The sequence below is a fragment of the Topomyia yanbarensis genome, chromosome 2, assembly GCF_030247195.1.
Source record: "Topomyia yanbarensis strain Yona2022 chromosome 2, ASM3024719v1, whole genome shotgun sequence".
Classification (NCBI taxonomy): domain Eukaryota; kingdom Metazoa; phylum Arthropoda; class Insecta; order Diptera; family Culicidae; genus Topomyia; species Topomyia yanbarensis.
This window is the reverse complement of record NC_080671.1, coordinates 283,974,832-283,991,371: the sequence shown is the minus strand read 5'-3', so window position 1 is coordinate 283,991,371 and position 16,540 is coordinate 283,974,832. Positions and strand designations below refer to the sequence as shown.

General features: G+C 38.4%; 1 protein-coding gene across 1 annotated transcript in view; it reads left to right on the top strand.

The window, feature by feature from the left end:
* The window catches only part of LOC131683211 (dromyosuppressin), a 567,416-nt gene that overhangs the window by 334,642 nt on the left and 216,234 nt on the right, over positions 1-16,540 (top strand). Inside the window, exon 3 of the mRNA XM_058965048.1 lies at positions 5,758-5,782. Within this exon, the coding sequence (XP_058821031.1) occupies positions 5,758-5,782 (25 nt within the window). The remainder of the gene's footprint in view (positions 1-5,757; positions 5,783-16,540) is intronic.

Here is a 16,540-nt window from a genome sequence, read left to right as displayed (position 1 = left end):
CGCTCTTAGATTCTCGAGTGCTTTTACGATATTCACATAGTTCGCAGGGCGCTCTCAAACTGGCTAGGGCGCTAGTCTAATATTCTCATAGTTCGTAGGGCGGTCTTAGATTCTCTGGAGTTCTAGTATGATTTTCCCATAGCTCGGAGAGCGTTTCCGCACTCGCTGGAGAGCTGGTATGATATTCCCATAGCTCGCCTGGCAATTAGGTAGGTAGGCAATAATTTTTTCTTTTTATAGCTCACAGGGCGCTAAATTGACTATGGGGCGCCTGTATGATATTCACATTGCTCGCAGGGCGCTCTAAGAGTCTCTCGGGCACCAGTTGATATTCGCATAGGTCGCAGGGCTCTCTTAAACTCTTTAGGGCGCAAGTCCGATATTCTCATAGTTCGCAAGGCGCTCCTAGACTCTATGGGGCGCTAGTATGATATCCCCATATCTTGCAGAGCGCTTCCACACTCGCTGGAGAGCTGGTATGATATTCCCATAGCTCGCCTGGCAATTAGGTAGGTAGGCAATAAATTTTTCTAACTTACAAGGCGCTTTCAACCGGTTTTAGTATCTTTGGGGCGCATATAAATGAGTATTTGAGCTTATGAGGCGGTAATAGTCTATCCTAAGTTGCAGCGCGTTTTCAGGCTCTATGGGTCGGTAGTATGAGTATGTTGGAGTAACGGGTAGCTAGTATGCTCATGGGGTGTTATGCGAATAGTCTATCCTAACTAGGGTTCGCAGTACCGACCCTTTTTGGCGAGAACCGGTTCTACTGTACTGTAGCCCTCAGTACCGGTAAAGTACCGGTACTCGAATATTTTTTTAAAAAATTCGGAAAAAGCTTCAAACTGAAATTGAATGCTCAAACTGATGATCTTATTCTCAGAAGATTGATTTGCGCTGATCAAAAAACATGTTTATTGTTTTTAATTGCTTCGGAATGGCAAGACTCATTTCACAGAAAATATTTTTCGTATAGGGCACCTTCTTTTATTTCGAAATCTAGGCCACTTTGAAATCAATAACTGCTAAGTGGTGCGACTTTCGTCGACTTGAACACATGGCAAATGTATGAAACCCTATTAACAACAGTAATCGCATTTCCTCTCTTGCTTTTCCGAAAATTGGTTTCGACCTTTATGTCGTTTGCCTACTATTCTCTAATGCATATCAAGGCTCCTTGCTTTCCTGTAAACTATGGAGTTTTGCTGAATTTTCAGATCACCAATAATTAAAAATCGCCCCATTTGAAGCAGCTCACCAAGTTTAAAACTGTTAGCTACTAAATCGCTGTTCGTTCTTTTATAGATAAGTGAATAATGGAAACCAATCAGAATGTCGCTAATAAAACTTTAACTTATAGAATTATTATGATGATGGCCCCACCTCATTCCCACACAAAGATGATATCTCAACGATTTATCTGGAACGAAAATTAATATAATTAAACGTTATCTTGCAGACCGATATTTTGAACCAGATCCCCCTGCAGAGTTAACATATCGTCGCTGTTGTGCTATCTTATGACAAACGCCATTTTGGGGTAAAATGAGTTAGATATGCCACATTACATGTCTAAAAAATCTCTACAAAGTGGCGTTTACAGAATTTTGACATTCTGCTTGGTTACTGAGATATAGCGAGAAACGTGCTGAGAAATTTCTAATTTTTTGCTTCAAATGACTGTGTCTGGGGGTTGGCTCAAATTATCTTTACGTATGAGATGTTTTTATATGTAAAACTATCTGATAAACACAATGGCATAATCATTTTCGAAACAAAAATGCACGAACTGTGAGAAAAAAAGCAATTTAAGTTTTAAATTGGAAATATAGCATATTTGGCAACACTGTAACCAAAAATAACTATTTTTTCTAGATTCCCTGACTCATTTCCTTCAAAATGCATCTCACCGGTTGTTTATAGACCAAATGAAGCCAAAGATATGAATAAAAGTTAATAATTGATGATTTTTTTCTATGGAAAATTTTCCATGCACGATTATGACACGCCATACAAAATTTGTCATCAATACACACCTATGACACGTGTGAAATCGACTTTTGTTTACATTTTTAAAGAAAACTCGCAATGTAGTTAACCGATTCTCGTAATATTTGAGAGATTAATGCAGCATAGATAGAAGCATCATTTGTCTTATTTGAATTATTTATACCATTTATAAGTTTCAAGATACTCAATCTCAAACTTTATAAATCGGTTTTCTCGAAATGTGCAAAATGGCGCTTGTAATAAGATAGCACAACAGCGACGATATTTGTCATAAAATACCGGTACTGGCTTTTGTTCAGTACCGGTATTGCGGTACCAAAAATGGGTCGGTATTCCCGGGATTTTCGGTACCGGTATTACCGGTACCACAACCCTAATCCTAACTTGCCGGGCGCTTTCAGATTTTCTGGGGCGCATATACTGTATCTCTCTGGAGTGTTGGTATGATTATTTGAGCTCATGAGATGGTAGTGGATAGTTTATCCTAACTCGTAGGGCGCTTCCAAGCTCTCTGAGGTGCATATGGTCAAGGCTTCTGTCTAGTACGTTACATTTTTACGCATATTTCATAAGTCAGCAAAAACGATAAAATCAGATTCTATCACAACTGCACATTATTAAGGTCACTAAACCGCACATTTTTTCTACAGAAAGTTATTTGCTATCATGAACGGTTTTCGTGTTATTATCATTTTAATACGTCTGTCACGTTACACAATTTTCGCAGTGAGTTTGGAGGTTGCCCGACTAAATTGAAAAGTCTATTCCGTTGGCGCCCAAATTTGCATGAACACAGTTTTAAAATGAAGCTTGGAAAACAAGAAAGAGTTTGAAATATAGTTTTCCTGAAGAAAAACTTTGTTTTCGATTTTATGGAGTATTCTCAATGATCTGTCACGTTACAACCAGAATCTGCCACGTTACAGTTCTATATTTTTATTACAGCAAGCATATCGAGACAGTCGTGCACAAATCATCCTTGATTCGGGAAATTTCATGTTTATTTAGAAAAACATATTGGTTTTGATGAACAAACTTGAAAAAAAAATCTAAAATAACTTAAAAACATCTGCATTTTGAAGCACATTTTTTCATGAAAATTTTGAACTAAAAACACCATTTTGAAATACATTCTATAACTAAATTATTTAAAGAAAAAAAAATTAAAAAAAAATGAAAATTTAAAAATCAAAAGAATTTTTGAAATATTTTAAAATTAAATTAAATTATTATTTTCCCCACAATGCAATTATATTTTAAACATTTTTTATTAAATTTTAAACGTGTTATGTTTTTGCGTTTGGTATCTGTGAGTTATGTATTTTCACTACTAGATATTTTTGTTGAAGAATAAAATCAAAATATTTCGGAAAAATTTTCTTAAGAACATTCTGCTTCGAAATTATATTTAGTATTAGTATTGCATAAGAAAATTATATTTATGGCTGGCAAATACTAAGAAAGCATACTTGAAATTAAAAATGCTTCTTTACTAACTAAATTAATGTAATTACAGTTCCTTCAGTTTTTAGGTTTTCGTTAACAAAAAAATCATTGTTTTTTTTGTAATTGTATTTTTTAACATTTTTTTGTTTTCTTATTGAAAAATTTCACAAAAAATATTCACAAGGAAGAATTGATTCCCTAGAACTCGCTATCATATAGTTTTGCTGCAAAATATTTCGGAAAAAATTTCTTAAGAACATTCTGCTTCGAAATTATATTTAGTATTAGTATTGCATAAGAAAATTTTATGGCTATATTTATGGCTGGCAAATATTAAGAAAGCATAATTGAAATTAAAAATGCTTCTTTATTAACTAAATTAATGTAATTACAGTTCCTTCAGTTTTTAGGTTTTCGTTAACAAAAAAATCATTGTTTTTTTGTAATTGTATTTTTTAACATTTTTTTGTTTTCTTATTGAAAAATTTCACAAAAAATATTCACAAGGAAGAATTGATTCCCCAGAACTCGCTATCATATAGTTTTGCTGCTCCAATGGGGATTTTCGAACAATATATTTTGAAAGTAGTACATTCAGATGTGATACACCCTTTTTAAATATTAGTCATGGATAAAAATTGTTTGTTTAATAATGCAAAATACTTAGTCTCCCATAAAGATGAAACGTAAAAGTTTTCATCAGAATCGCAGATGGTGACCATTTTTGACGTAATTGAATCTAACTTGATGGAATTGCTTCACAGCAGAAAACTTCTGTCACGTTACATTAGATCAATTGTGTTTTCTCAAACATGAATAAAACTTTAAGGGTTACACAATACAATTTCAAAAAGTAGACTCAAAGTAGTAATAAAAGATATAGGTTAGACATTGTATGCATGCTTTCAGTGTGGTCCACAAAACTTTTTCGAATTTTTGATCTGTCACGTTACAAGTTATATGGTTTCCATTACTTCACAATTGAAAATAAGCATTTATCCATATTCATCTCAATTTTTCAAGCAATATCATCAAATTTAAATTAGACTACAATGGAAAAATGTGGTTCCAGGCAAAAAGTTGAAAATATGGATTTTGTGTACATTTTTATCTCCTTACAGTCTTTTAGTCATTTTTAGGTCATGCAAGTAGCATCAACAAACTTTTATAAATGGCAGGCATGGAATTTCTGGGCTCACCATTCATATTTTTTAATATTAGAGGTTATATACATACGGAAAACAAGCAGTTTGACGCAAAATATGATAAAAAAAATTTCGCCTGTGGTTGCCATTTTCGGAGCCTTGACCATATGGCGTATTTCTGTGGGAAGCTAGTATATCTTCTAGCTCAGGCGCAATGGAAAATCAAACTGATTAAAAAGAATTCTTGTTAGGTGCTTTTATGGTGTTCACAGTGAATAGTTTGAATGTTTGTGGGGGCAGTAGATGATACGCTAGCCAAACTAGCAGGGTACAAATAAACTGATTCAATCATCATGTAGGTTTGTTGTGCACTTCTATAAAAATACTATAAATGCTTTTAAAATTTAATCATTGTGCGCCTGCGTGTAACACCCGTTTTTTGTGCGAATTTTAATACTGTACTGACGAATGAAGCCATCATATTGATAAGGATTTTAACGGCACGGCTGGTTACAATAAATATTCTCTAATTTGAATAAACTTGTAATTAAGAACAGACATGATCGAGCTTTTTCGGGCTTTCAATTCTCTCACTGATAGAAAGCAAAAAAGACTTAATATCACTGGGTCTTAGGAGCAATGCTTGTTGAAGCCACGATTTTAGCTTGCCTTTTTGAGGATTAAGCCCGTCCAACGAAAAAATAGACTGTGCGTGGGCGGCACTTGAAAACTTAATTTGCTGTAATGAACACATAAAAAGGAGAGATGCACAGTAAACTGGCTTGAGTTATTTTAGGTTTTTCAAAAAAAAACAATATAAAACGAGAAAATATAGATTTGAACTCACGACCTTTAAGATGATCTGCTATAACGCTACTAATTAAACTATATATATATATATATATATATATATATATATATATATATATATATATATATATATATATATATATATATATATATATATATATATATATATATATATATATATATATATATATATATATATATATATATATATATATATATATATATATATATATATATATATATATATATATATATATATATATATATATATATATACATTTCGAAACCGATACGATTTAGCCCATCAAGTAAAGTATGAAAGTATTTTATCATTCATTCATTTCAGGTGTTCGGCAAGGGAGAGCTGAATGGTAATAGCAACTAAAGAATACGAAAGTTTAGCAACTTTGATAACCATTGAAGTATCTAGTTATTCAAACGCGAAGACGCGACAATTGCCGATGATCAGCAGTTCTATCAACTTCCTAACACTTTGTGATGATGTAATATTGTAACTTACAACTTGTAAGGCAATGCAGCAATGTTGTTCTATCAGAATAGTTTTGTCTCTTACTGGCTCGATCGACAGTCACTTGGTTTTCATGTTTTCTCGAGCATCTGATGCTTAGAGCACTTGTCAATTTTTCCCATTGTTACAACGTCTTTCGTTGTGATTTTAGGTTCCAATTCTGGGTGTTCAACATATTGAATGTAAAATGAATTCTAGGAGAAATATATCCAGTATATCCATCCACATGAACGCCCACTACCATTACTTTTACATAGGGTAAAGTGCCTATATTCACCCTATTAAGGAAGATACCTAACTAATGCATTAATTACTCAGCCTACAATCGATGGAATGCGTATGAATTGGCATCAAGAGCTTTGCTTCGTTGTTGAGAATCAATCTAATAACACAAATGCCCTGAAAACAATGAAATGTTCGTGTTTGAGCGCAACGAAAATTCGAAGTTGGTGCCCCAATTGTACCCCTACCATTTCACCCAATGCGTTGAACAAAGGTGGCAAACGCTGCTATAACGAACGGCTTCAAATGGGTAGGGTGTTAATAGATAGGGTACATATTAGAGATAGGTTGATATTAGAGACAGCAACGCTATGCGCGCGCTAAAATTATAAAGGTGAGGGCGATTGAGTCCCAATAACAACCAACAAAAAAATTCTTGAACGTATTTTTTAGGGTAAATAGGCAATTTTGTTACCCTAAAGTGTGAATTTTTAGTCGGTTTGATCTTATCTCTAACCGTTTCTGCAGAATTCCACAAAGGGCGCGCAGTATCTCAAAAGGTAGACAATCAGTGTTTGCCACTGTTAGGAGAAAGGTGACTTTTTAAGCCTCACAAAATCATGTTTCCATAAAATCATTTTACTGACTAATTCTATTTAACAAACCAATTGTTATTTGGAAGAATAATATACGACCTAGACCTACTATTTCGATGCTGTAGACTAATTGGTCGGTGTTAAGTCAGACCGGACTAAGTCGCAAAACATAAAAAAATGAGATAATTATAGCAATGGATAAAGAATTTCGTCAGCTACATTCGACTCTTGCCAGATTTGAATATGTAACAATAAACAAGAATTACGGCAAAAATTAATTTCCAATCATAATGTTAAGGATGTTGCGATTCAAACTTTAAACTCGTGTTTCTCGAAATCAATATTTTGTGACTTAGTCCGGTCTGACTTAACACCGACCAATTATTTTGTGATATGAAAATCTAATAAAATCAGAAGTTAACAAAATGAATACTGGACAAATTCGAAAAATTAGATTACTCAAAGTACAATAATGTTAGTCAATTAGATTAGTTTGAGGGTATTTGTAATTAATAAACAACTTCCCAAATGCAAAAATATATTACATAACATGACATTAATATATTAACTTGCAGGTTGATTTAAAAACAACAGCCATACAACGCCCGCTCAGCGATTTTGAGATTGCTTGTGAAATCAGCTAATAGGCAAGAACAAGTTTTTCCAAATTTGTTATTCACCTTACTCGTTCTAAGACTTTGTCATAAAAAAAACCTAAAGCTTTGGCGGTCTGAGGGAGTGGGAGTTAGAAAACTGGAACTTGTGCTTCTGAATGAACAATACATTACGCTACTCACTACACTACGGTGATTAAATATAATTGGTTAAACCAACATTTATTCATACATAAAATCTCGACATCCAGATAACATGATCAGCCTCTTCATGATTTTAGAAGTGTTCTCAGCAAATTCCTTTGTTGGAATTAGAATTAGCTACAATTTTACTGAATATAGTAAGTCTCTATTTGAATAACGAAAAATTTCCGAACTAACCGCAAAACCAATGGTTTAGACGCTACTAATATAGAGCAAAGCATCCAGCGATAATGATAGGAATACCACCATAAACCTAATAGCTTAGAATATAACTTTGTCGAAATGCAATAAAGCGTGTCAACGCTTAGTAAATAAACACGCCAGAAATAACGGATATGCCATAACCGGGAACTTTCCCTTATTATTTTATTTAATACTATCGATTCCGTTTACAGACAGCAAAAAAAATCAAGAGCCAAAACTAATGCCCTTCAAATCTGGCTGTTTACGACGATAACATCTGAAAATTAAGGCCACTGATGTTGCTAGTTGCATCAGTCATTTTACAACAATTTGAAAGAAACCTGTAAATTTTCATTGAATCTGATGTAACAAAACGTGTCGTTCAAATATATCTAACAAAAAGCATCTTTCAAATATAACATCGCGATATGAACATTACATTTTCATATCGTAATTAAAAAAAAAGAACCGGAAAAAATAGGGAGGTAGTAGGGAATGGGCTCGAACCGGCCAATTACCACCAACCATTTGTTTACTCCGCAGCGCGTTTTCGAACCATACCGTACCAACAAACAGTCACTTGTTTGAAATATAACATACATGAACTTCTACTGAGTGCCATCAATCATAAGTTTACCGAGTTACGACTAGCAATTTTAGGGGAATTACGAATAAAACTGACCCCCTGCGACTTTCTCCATAAATAAATGTTTTCTTCGTTTTACCAGGGGGCTCTTGTATGAATTCTTTGGTGTGGGGGAGTGTGGTGGGCAATTAAAAAAAATAAAATAAAATAAAATTAAAAAAAACATTGAAGATTGCAATGATGTTCGGATGGATTATTTGGAAACATCCATACCATGAAAAAATCATATAGGATGAAATACTCTTGCTTACAACACTCAACTTTTGAACTCTCTTCCTTTTACTACGTGATGAAGTTACAATATGCACATATTTTTTCCAATTTGTTTATTTGATAAGGCACGTATGCGTTAGCTTAAAGGTGCCATTTTTTCATTGTTTTACATTTTGAATTTCTTAAAACTAGGGGGTTACACATTGCAATATTATTTTGTTTTATATAATGAAACTAAAAAAAACTTTACAGCTAACTTATACATATAAAAGAGGGGATAATATAATATTCGTAAGATCAGGGGGACGGGTCATTTTGTGTGTTCTTTGTATAGCAATTCACTTTATGATTTTTAGAAGGGAGATTGTTGGAGAAATTAATTATTAGCTAAGCGGAACATTTTACAAGCTTATTAACTAGAAATAACTAGAGAGAGTGGTTCAAGGTTAGGGGGAATTAATTAGGACTATTTTAAAGTAGTGGTACTGTTGGGCATTTCTTAACGAGATTAAATAGTGATCAACTAAAACTAGAAGATAGAGGGCACATAAATGTTGGGAAGATATTCAAGGGGAGAAGGGGGTGAAGTCATACATCTGTGTATCAGAGACATGGGAGAGACGGTGGACAAGGCTGACAGGGGGAGGGGGGAGATATAAACTTTCAGTTTCCGGCATCAAGAATCAACGGCCAGGATTACAAATTCGAACAGATGCATCAAGTATTGGGACGCCGGGCGGTTTTCCTCGAGCCGGCAGGGGTTCCTCCAGACGATTTCGTAGTACGGCTCAGATACGGATCGGAAACACACCGCGTTGCGCGTGTGATGTTGTACTGTAGATCTCGTGTTGTTGGTTGATTCGACAGATGTTTTGTCTCGTCTTGGAGTCGTATCAAACCATCGTTGGGGACGGTAGGCGGAAGAGGGCACTTCTGGGAATGATAAGAGAAAAGGTAGGGGCATTTAAATTTGGATATTGATGGTTTTGAGGAACGTGTATATAAGGGACATGTAGAGAATATCGCGGCTTGCTAGTACATCTCGAACCGGGACATTGGGTGATCCTTCTCGGGCCCGAAGGGAATCGAATAGTTGAGATTTGGCAGAACAGTACTCGGCGCATGCCCAGACAACATGTTCGATTTCGTGATAACCATTGCCACAAGCGCAGATACCGCTATCCACGAGCCCAATACGCCGGAGATATGCGTCCAGCGTGTAGTGATTGGACATGGGCCGAGACATCACGCGAATGAAATCCCGACCCACATCCATCCCCCAGAACCAAGGTTTCGTCGATATCTTAGGGATTATCGAATGTAGCCACCTTCCCAGTTCACCATTGCTCCATGAAGTTTGCCAACTTTCGAGGGTTTTCTGATGAGTAATATTGAAAAATTCGCTGAAGCTAATTGGTCTTTCATATATGTCACCTTGTAAAGCGCCCGCCTTAGCTAAAGAGTCCGCTTCTTCATTACCTGGAATGGAGCAATGCGACGGAACCCATACTAAGGTAATCTTGTACGATTTTACAGACAAAGCACGCAGGCGTTCCCAAATTTTCCCCAGAAAATATGGAATGTGCTTTTTAGGTTTCATTGAACGGAGAGCCTCGATTGAGCTGAGGCTATCCGAGACAATAAAGTAATGATCGGTGGGCAAAGTATCAATGATCCCAAGGGTATACTGAATAGCAGCAAGTTCTGCGACGTAAACTGAAGCAGGATCATTGAGTTTGAATGAGGCGATGAGGTTTTGATTGAATATATCGAAGCCAGTGGAGCCGTCGAGGTTTGACCCGTCGGTGTAAAACATCTTGTTGCAGTCGACTTCTCGAAATTTACTATGAAAGATGCTTGCGATCACTTGCGGACGTATGTGATCCGGCATTCCACGAATCTCGTCTTTCATGGATGTGTCGAAGAACACAGTTGAATCAGAAGCATGAAAGAGATTGACACGGTTGGGATAATATGAAGAAGGATTGATATTTTGTGCCATGTAAACGGGTTTGAGAATTGAGCCCGACAATCCTTTCGAAATTTGCAATTACTAACGGGTTCAAGATATCGCATCGGATGAGCAATCGATATGAGAGGTCCCAAAATCGATTTTTCAGCGGAAGAACGCCCGCCAGCACTTCGAGACTCATCGTATGTGTCGAGTGCATGCAACCCAAAGCAATACGCAAACAACAATATTGGATTCGCTCTAGTTTGATGAAATGTATGTTCGCAGCGGAGCGGAAACAGAAACTCCCGTACTCCATCACCGACAATATTGTTGTTTGGTACAGCCTGATAAGGTCTCCTGGTTGGGCACCCCACCATGTTCCGGTTATTGTACGGAGAAAGTTGATCCTTTGTTGGCACTTTTGTTTCAGATACCTAATGTGACATCCCCAGGTTCCTTTAGAGTCGAACCAGACCCCGAGATATTTGAAAGTTGAAGCCTGAGCAATAGTTTGACCCATTAATTGAAGCTGTAGTTACGCTGGTTCACGCTTCCTTGAAAATACGACTAGCTCAGTTTTCTCCGTGGAGAACTCTATACCCAGCTGGAGGGCCCAAGCAGACAAATTGTCCAAGGTATCTTGCAATGGTCCTTGCAGATCGACGGCTTTGGGTCCTGTAATAGAGACCACGCCGTCATCTGCAAGCTGCCTTAGCGTGCAGGATTTGACACGACATTCGTCAATGTCATTCACGTAAAAGTTATAGAGAAGGGGGCTTAGACATGAGCCCTGGGGAAGACCCATGTAGCTAATTCTTGATGTCGATAAATCACCATGCGAAAAATGCATATGTTTTTCGGACTGCAAGTTTAGCAGAAAGTTGTTTAGAGTCGGTGAAAGACCATGCTGGTGCAGCTTCTCAGAAAGAATTGTGATAGAAACTGAATCAAAAGCACCCTTTATATCTAGGAAAACTGATACCATCTGCTCTTTGCTAGCATATGCCATTTGAATTTCTGTTGAGAGCAACGCAAGACAGTCGTTCGTGCCTTTGCCTTTGCGGAAACCATATTGTGTATCTGACAGTAAGCCATTTGCTTCAACCCAATTGTCGAGGCGAAACAAGATCATTTTCTCGAACAACTTTCGAATACAGGACAGCATCGCAATCGGTCGATACGAATTGTGGTCGGAGGCTGGTTTTCCTGGTTTTTGAATGGCGATGACCTTCACTTGCCTCCAATCATGAGGGACAATATTATCCTCAAGAAACTTATTAAATAAATTCAACAAGCGTCTCTTGGCAGAGTCTGGCAGATTCTTCAACAAGTTGAATTTGATTCTGTCTGGCCCTGGGGCTTTATTGTTACATGATAAGAGAGCAAGTGAGAACTCCACCATCGAAAACGGTGTTTCGTTCGCGTTATTGTGAGGGGACGCGGCGCGGTAGATCTTCTGTGCCGGGGCGGAATCCGGACAAACCATCTTGGCAAAATCGAATATCCAATGGTTTGGATATTCCACGCTCTCATTAGTACTGTTTCGGTTTCGTAAGCGCCGGGCCGTACTCCAAAGAGTGCTCATCGATGTTTCTCTCGTTAGTCCGTCGACGAACCGGCGCCAGTAGCTACGTTTTTTGGCTTTTATAAAACTCTTCATGCGCGTTTCCGCCATCGCGTACTGTCGGTAGCTAGCTGGCAGCCCGTCGTCCCGGAAGGTCTTATACGCAGCGGCCTTCTCCGCGTACACGTCTGAGCACTCTTTGTCCCACCATGGATTGGGAGGACGCCCGCCTGAGTTCGCGTCTGGTACGCATTGATTCTGAGCTTGAATCGCGATATCGAGAATCAAGCCAGCCAGGAACCCGTACTCTTCCTCCGGAGGAAGCTCTTGTATCGATTCTACTTTTTCGGATATCGCGGACGCGTAGCTCTTCCAATCAATATTTCGTGTGAGGTCATACGAAACATTGATTGTATTCGGTGGCCCTGAACCGTTAGCAATATTAATTACGATTGGCAGATGGTCGCTGCCGTGGGGATCAGAGACTACCTTCCACATGCAATCTAACCGCAACGATGTCGAGCAGAGGGACATGTCTAAGGCGCTCGGACGCACTGGAGGGGCAGGAATCCGTGTCATTTCACCCGTATTCAAAATGGTCATATTGAAGTTGTCGCAAAGCTCATGGAGTAGTGTATATCGATTATCGTCATGAAGGCAACCCCATGCCATGCCGTGGGAGTTGAAGTCACCTAAAACTAGCCTCGGTGTGGGGAGGAGTTCCGCCATATCGCAAAGCCGTTGGTGGCTAACTGAGGCTCTAGGGGGGATGTAGGTGGAAGCAATGCAAGGGTCTTTGCCTTTAATTCTGGTTTGGCAAGAGACAACTTCAATGCCTGGTGTCGAGGGGAGGTCGAATAGCACTTTTTGATCCCCAAAAGTACTCCTCCGTAAGAGTCTTCTCGATCCAAGCGAATAATATTGAAATCGTGAAAGTGTAGGGTTATTTCTAAAGTGAGCCATGTCTTGCATAGGGCAAATGCATCGCATTTCAAATTATTTAGTAAGATTTTAAACGAATCGATTTTCGGGATAATGCTTCTGCAATTCCACTGTAGAACAGTGATTAAATCCTTGACCTCGTTCGATGAATTAGCCATCGAAGGATACAATCGCTGAAAGGAGGGGCCATTTCGCAGTGAACTGCATCAAGAATGTTTTTACTGCGGGGAGAAAGCTTATCAAGATACTTTTAAGGGGGTCAGAAATGTTTAACACTGTAAGAATACGGTCCACAATGTCAGAGAAATTTATTAAGCCAGCACTGTTTACTTTCTCTGGCTGAGATATGGGAACAATTTTTTAATGTTCCTGGAAGTGCTGGGAACTCCTTTTCTGAGCTCAGGTTACTGAGACCGGGAGCGACTTGCTTCGGTTTTGCACCAGTACTTCCTTGAGTAGTTATTTTAGGGGGACCATGAAGAGACACCTTCTGGCAGTTCGGATCGGAGAGCCGAAGGCATCGGACGCAATTTTCGTTGCTGCTTCTCGGGCAAAGTTAAATTGCTTGGCTTGAATGGCGTGCTGCTGCAGTGTATAAACTGGAGCTTTTTATGGATATTTGGAAATTAAAAATCAATCCAATATCAAGCCAAGGTGTGAATTTAGAGGATAGTGATATAAGTGTGATGATGCCGGAACATTGAAATTACCGTAAAACCGCACTAAGCGGTCAAAATATATGAAGAAAATTTATAATAACTAGTGGTGTATGTATGTACACATAGTGTGTATGGTAGTGGTAGTGAAAAAAATTCAAAGCGTGCTAATACCACATGCTTGGTGTGTGCGGTTTGCGGAGCGTTGAAGCGGAGTGAGGAGAGAATCCAGGCTGCTGAGATTAAAATTCAAACGGGTGATTTCAATCTGATTTACCATTATATCGTTTTGTTCTTTTCAGCATACTGTGTTTGAGTACCGTATTTCTTACTTTCCCGTGCGGGTATTGAGAAACGTGATTGTAATTAGTGTATGTGCATATGCGTGAATGGCCTTGCATTGGACTTTTAAATAGCGTTAGCCATTTACGCAGGTGAACGTAAGGATATTCTGGTGGACTATGCATGTTAATAGGTTTATAGTGGTCTTTTCTTGAGCTGCGAGGGAGGCCCATCTCTCGGATCATTAGGTAGTCGTGATGCGAATCATGTGGGATTGTTTTTGAAGGGGTTTTACGGCATGTTTGATGAGTGCTGCTGAGGAAATTGCTGTGGTCTTTTCATTCAAAGTTGCTTTATGTCCCAACATAGTGTGTTGGTGCGCCGAGTATTTTTCCGAGAGCGGTTTACAGATGTGACCATGGATATTTTAGTGGCTGTTTTACGTGATCTCTGGGCGAATTTTTTATTAGATCTAGGTTGGCGTTGAGAGATTTTTTTTGTTTGCTTTCTCCTCTGTTCATTGATAGGCCATTTCAACATTTACCTCTTAACTCATTGTATAATATTCTAAAAAACTGTCGTCTTTCGATATGTTAAGGGAAATTTGTGGAAAGTATTTGTGGCGGTAGTAGTAGTAATTGGCGGAGGACAGTTCGGTTTGGTAAGCCGAAATCGTGTGCGTAAATATCTACGTGTGCGGTTTGACTTGCAGCTGTTCGGTCGAATCGGATGGCGTAGCGCTACATAAATTAACTGCCACCGAAATTTCTGCAGTAGTTTGTAATAAATTTGGCATTTGGATCATGTGAAAGGCCGCGAGGAGTTTATAAAAAATTATATATATATATATATATATATATATATATATATATATATATATATATATATATATATATATATATATATATATATATATATATATATATATATATATATATATATATATATATATATATATATATATATATATATATATATATATATATATATATATATATATATATATATATATATATATATATATATATATATATACAGGGTGCGCCAGAAAGTATGTCGGGCCTCCCGTATACAAAAAAATTGTTCTGTATACAAACAGCCATCGGCCTCACGGTCTGCGATGGCAGCGAGCTGGGATATAAACACGCTGAGTGAGCGACGGCAACTACACGGATGCGCATATAAACGCTAAGTGGGTATCGTAGTATCAATGCCGGTTGAAATACGTTAATAGTGCGAAGTGCACTGATCGGCTACCCGCGGCACACCGACAGGCGAAACCATACACTACGTCTGTACTGCGAGCAATGGCAATATGAGGCATAGTTCAAAATTAAACAAAATGCAAAATCAATCCCATCCGAGACGGCTGCGAGAGCGACCGTCGCTAGGAAGATCCGCACAAAGCAGAATATGAAACTTCTCTTATTGTACCGGTTGCTGGTCGGGTTCTTCATTGGACTGGCTGTGCGTGCCTATACAAACACGCAGCTGGCTTTGCATTTGCAAGCTGAGCGACGGTAACGGGAAGGTGCGTGGCGCACCTAGCGTATGCGTCTATGATTGATGTGCTGCTGTGGTAGCGGTAATACACAGTGCGCGTCTTTTATACGTTGCATGTAAGAGGACACTTACGGGAATTGGATTTTCGCCTACTTCGGTATTTATCCCAGACTGGAAATGTTCTAGCGGAATGTTATACATTAGATTGGCAGTCCGTAGAAGGTTATGACATTTTTTGGTTGACCCGTTTAGAAGTTATATGCGATACCAGATATAGCAAAAAAGTCACTATTCGGCATTCGAATGACCCTAGTAGCCTTTGCCTACCACCAAAATATCAGCCCCGTACTCGTATTATCAATACCGACTGAGATACGTTCACTACAACATGCCGACCATGCACACTTATAAGGCATAAGTGGAAGTTAGGCAAAAAGCAAAACACTGGTCCATGCCATGGTGTGTGACCGGCACCGGCAGTATGGCGGTACAACACATGCCGATCATGCACACTTATGAGGCATAAGTGAAAGTTAGGCAAAATGCAAAACACTGGTCCATGCCATGGTGTGTGACCGGCACCGGCAGTATGGCGGTACAACACATGCCGGTCATGCACACTTATGAGGCATAAGTGGGACTTAGGCAAAATGCAAAACACACCACTAGTAGGCTTTGCCTACCACCAAAACATCAGCCCCGTACTCGTAGTATCAATGCCGGCTGAGATGATTTCACCGTGTCGGAGGCAGTGGGTACCCGCAGTGACATACACCACACCTCGGCTGATCGACTCGGCCGTATGGGTGGTGATGATTATTATCAGCGTAAATGGCAGTAGTAAATTAATCCTCATGTTGATGAAAATCTATCTATAGGGAGTGTGGTAATCGTGAAGATGTATGGCAAAAAGGCATTTCCGACTATCACAGTGTATAAGGGTATACCAGAGGTCCGAGGTACTGGTAACGGCCACCCGAAAACACTACTCCCACTGGCGGGTTCGAATTGAGCGAGCGGT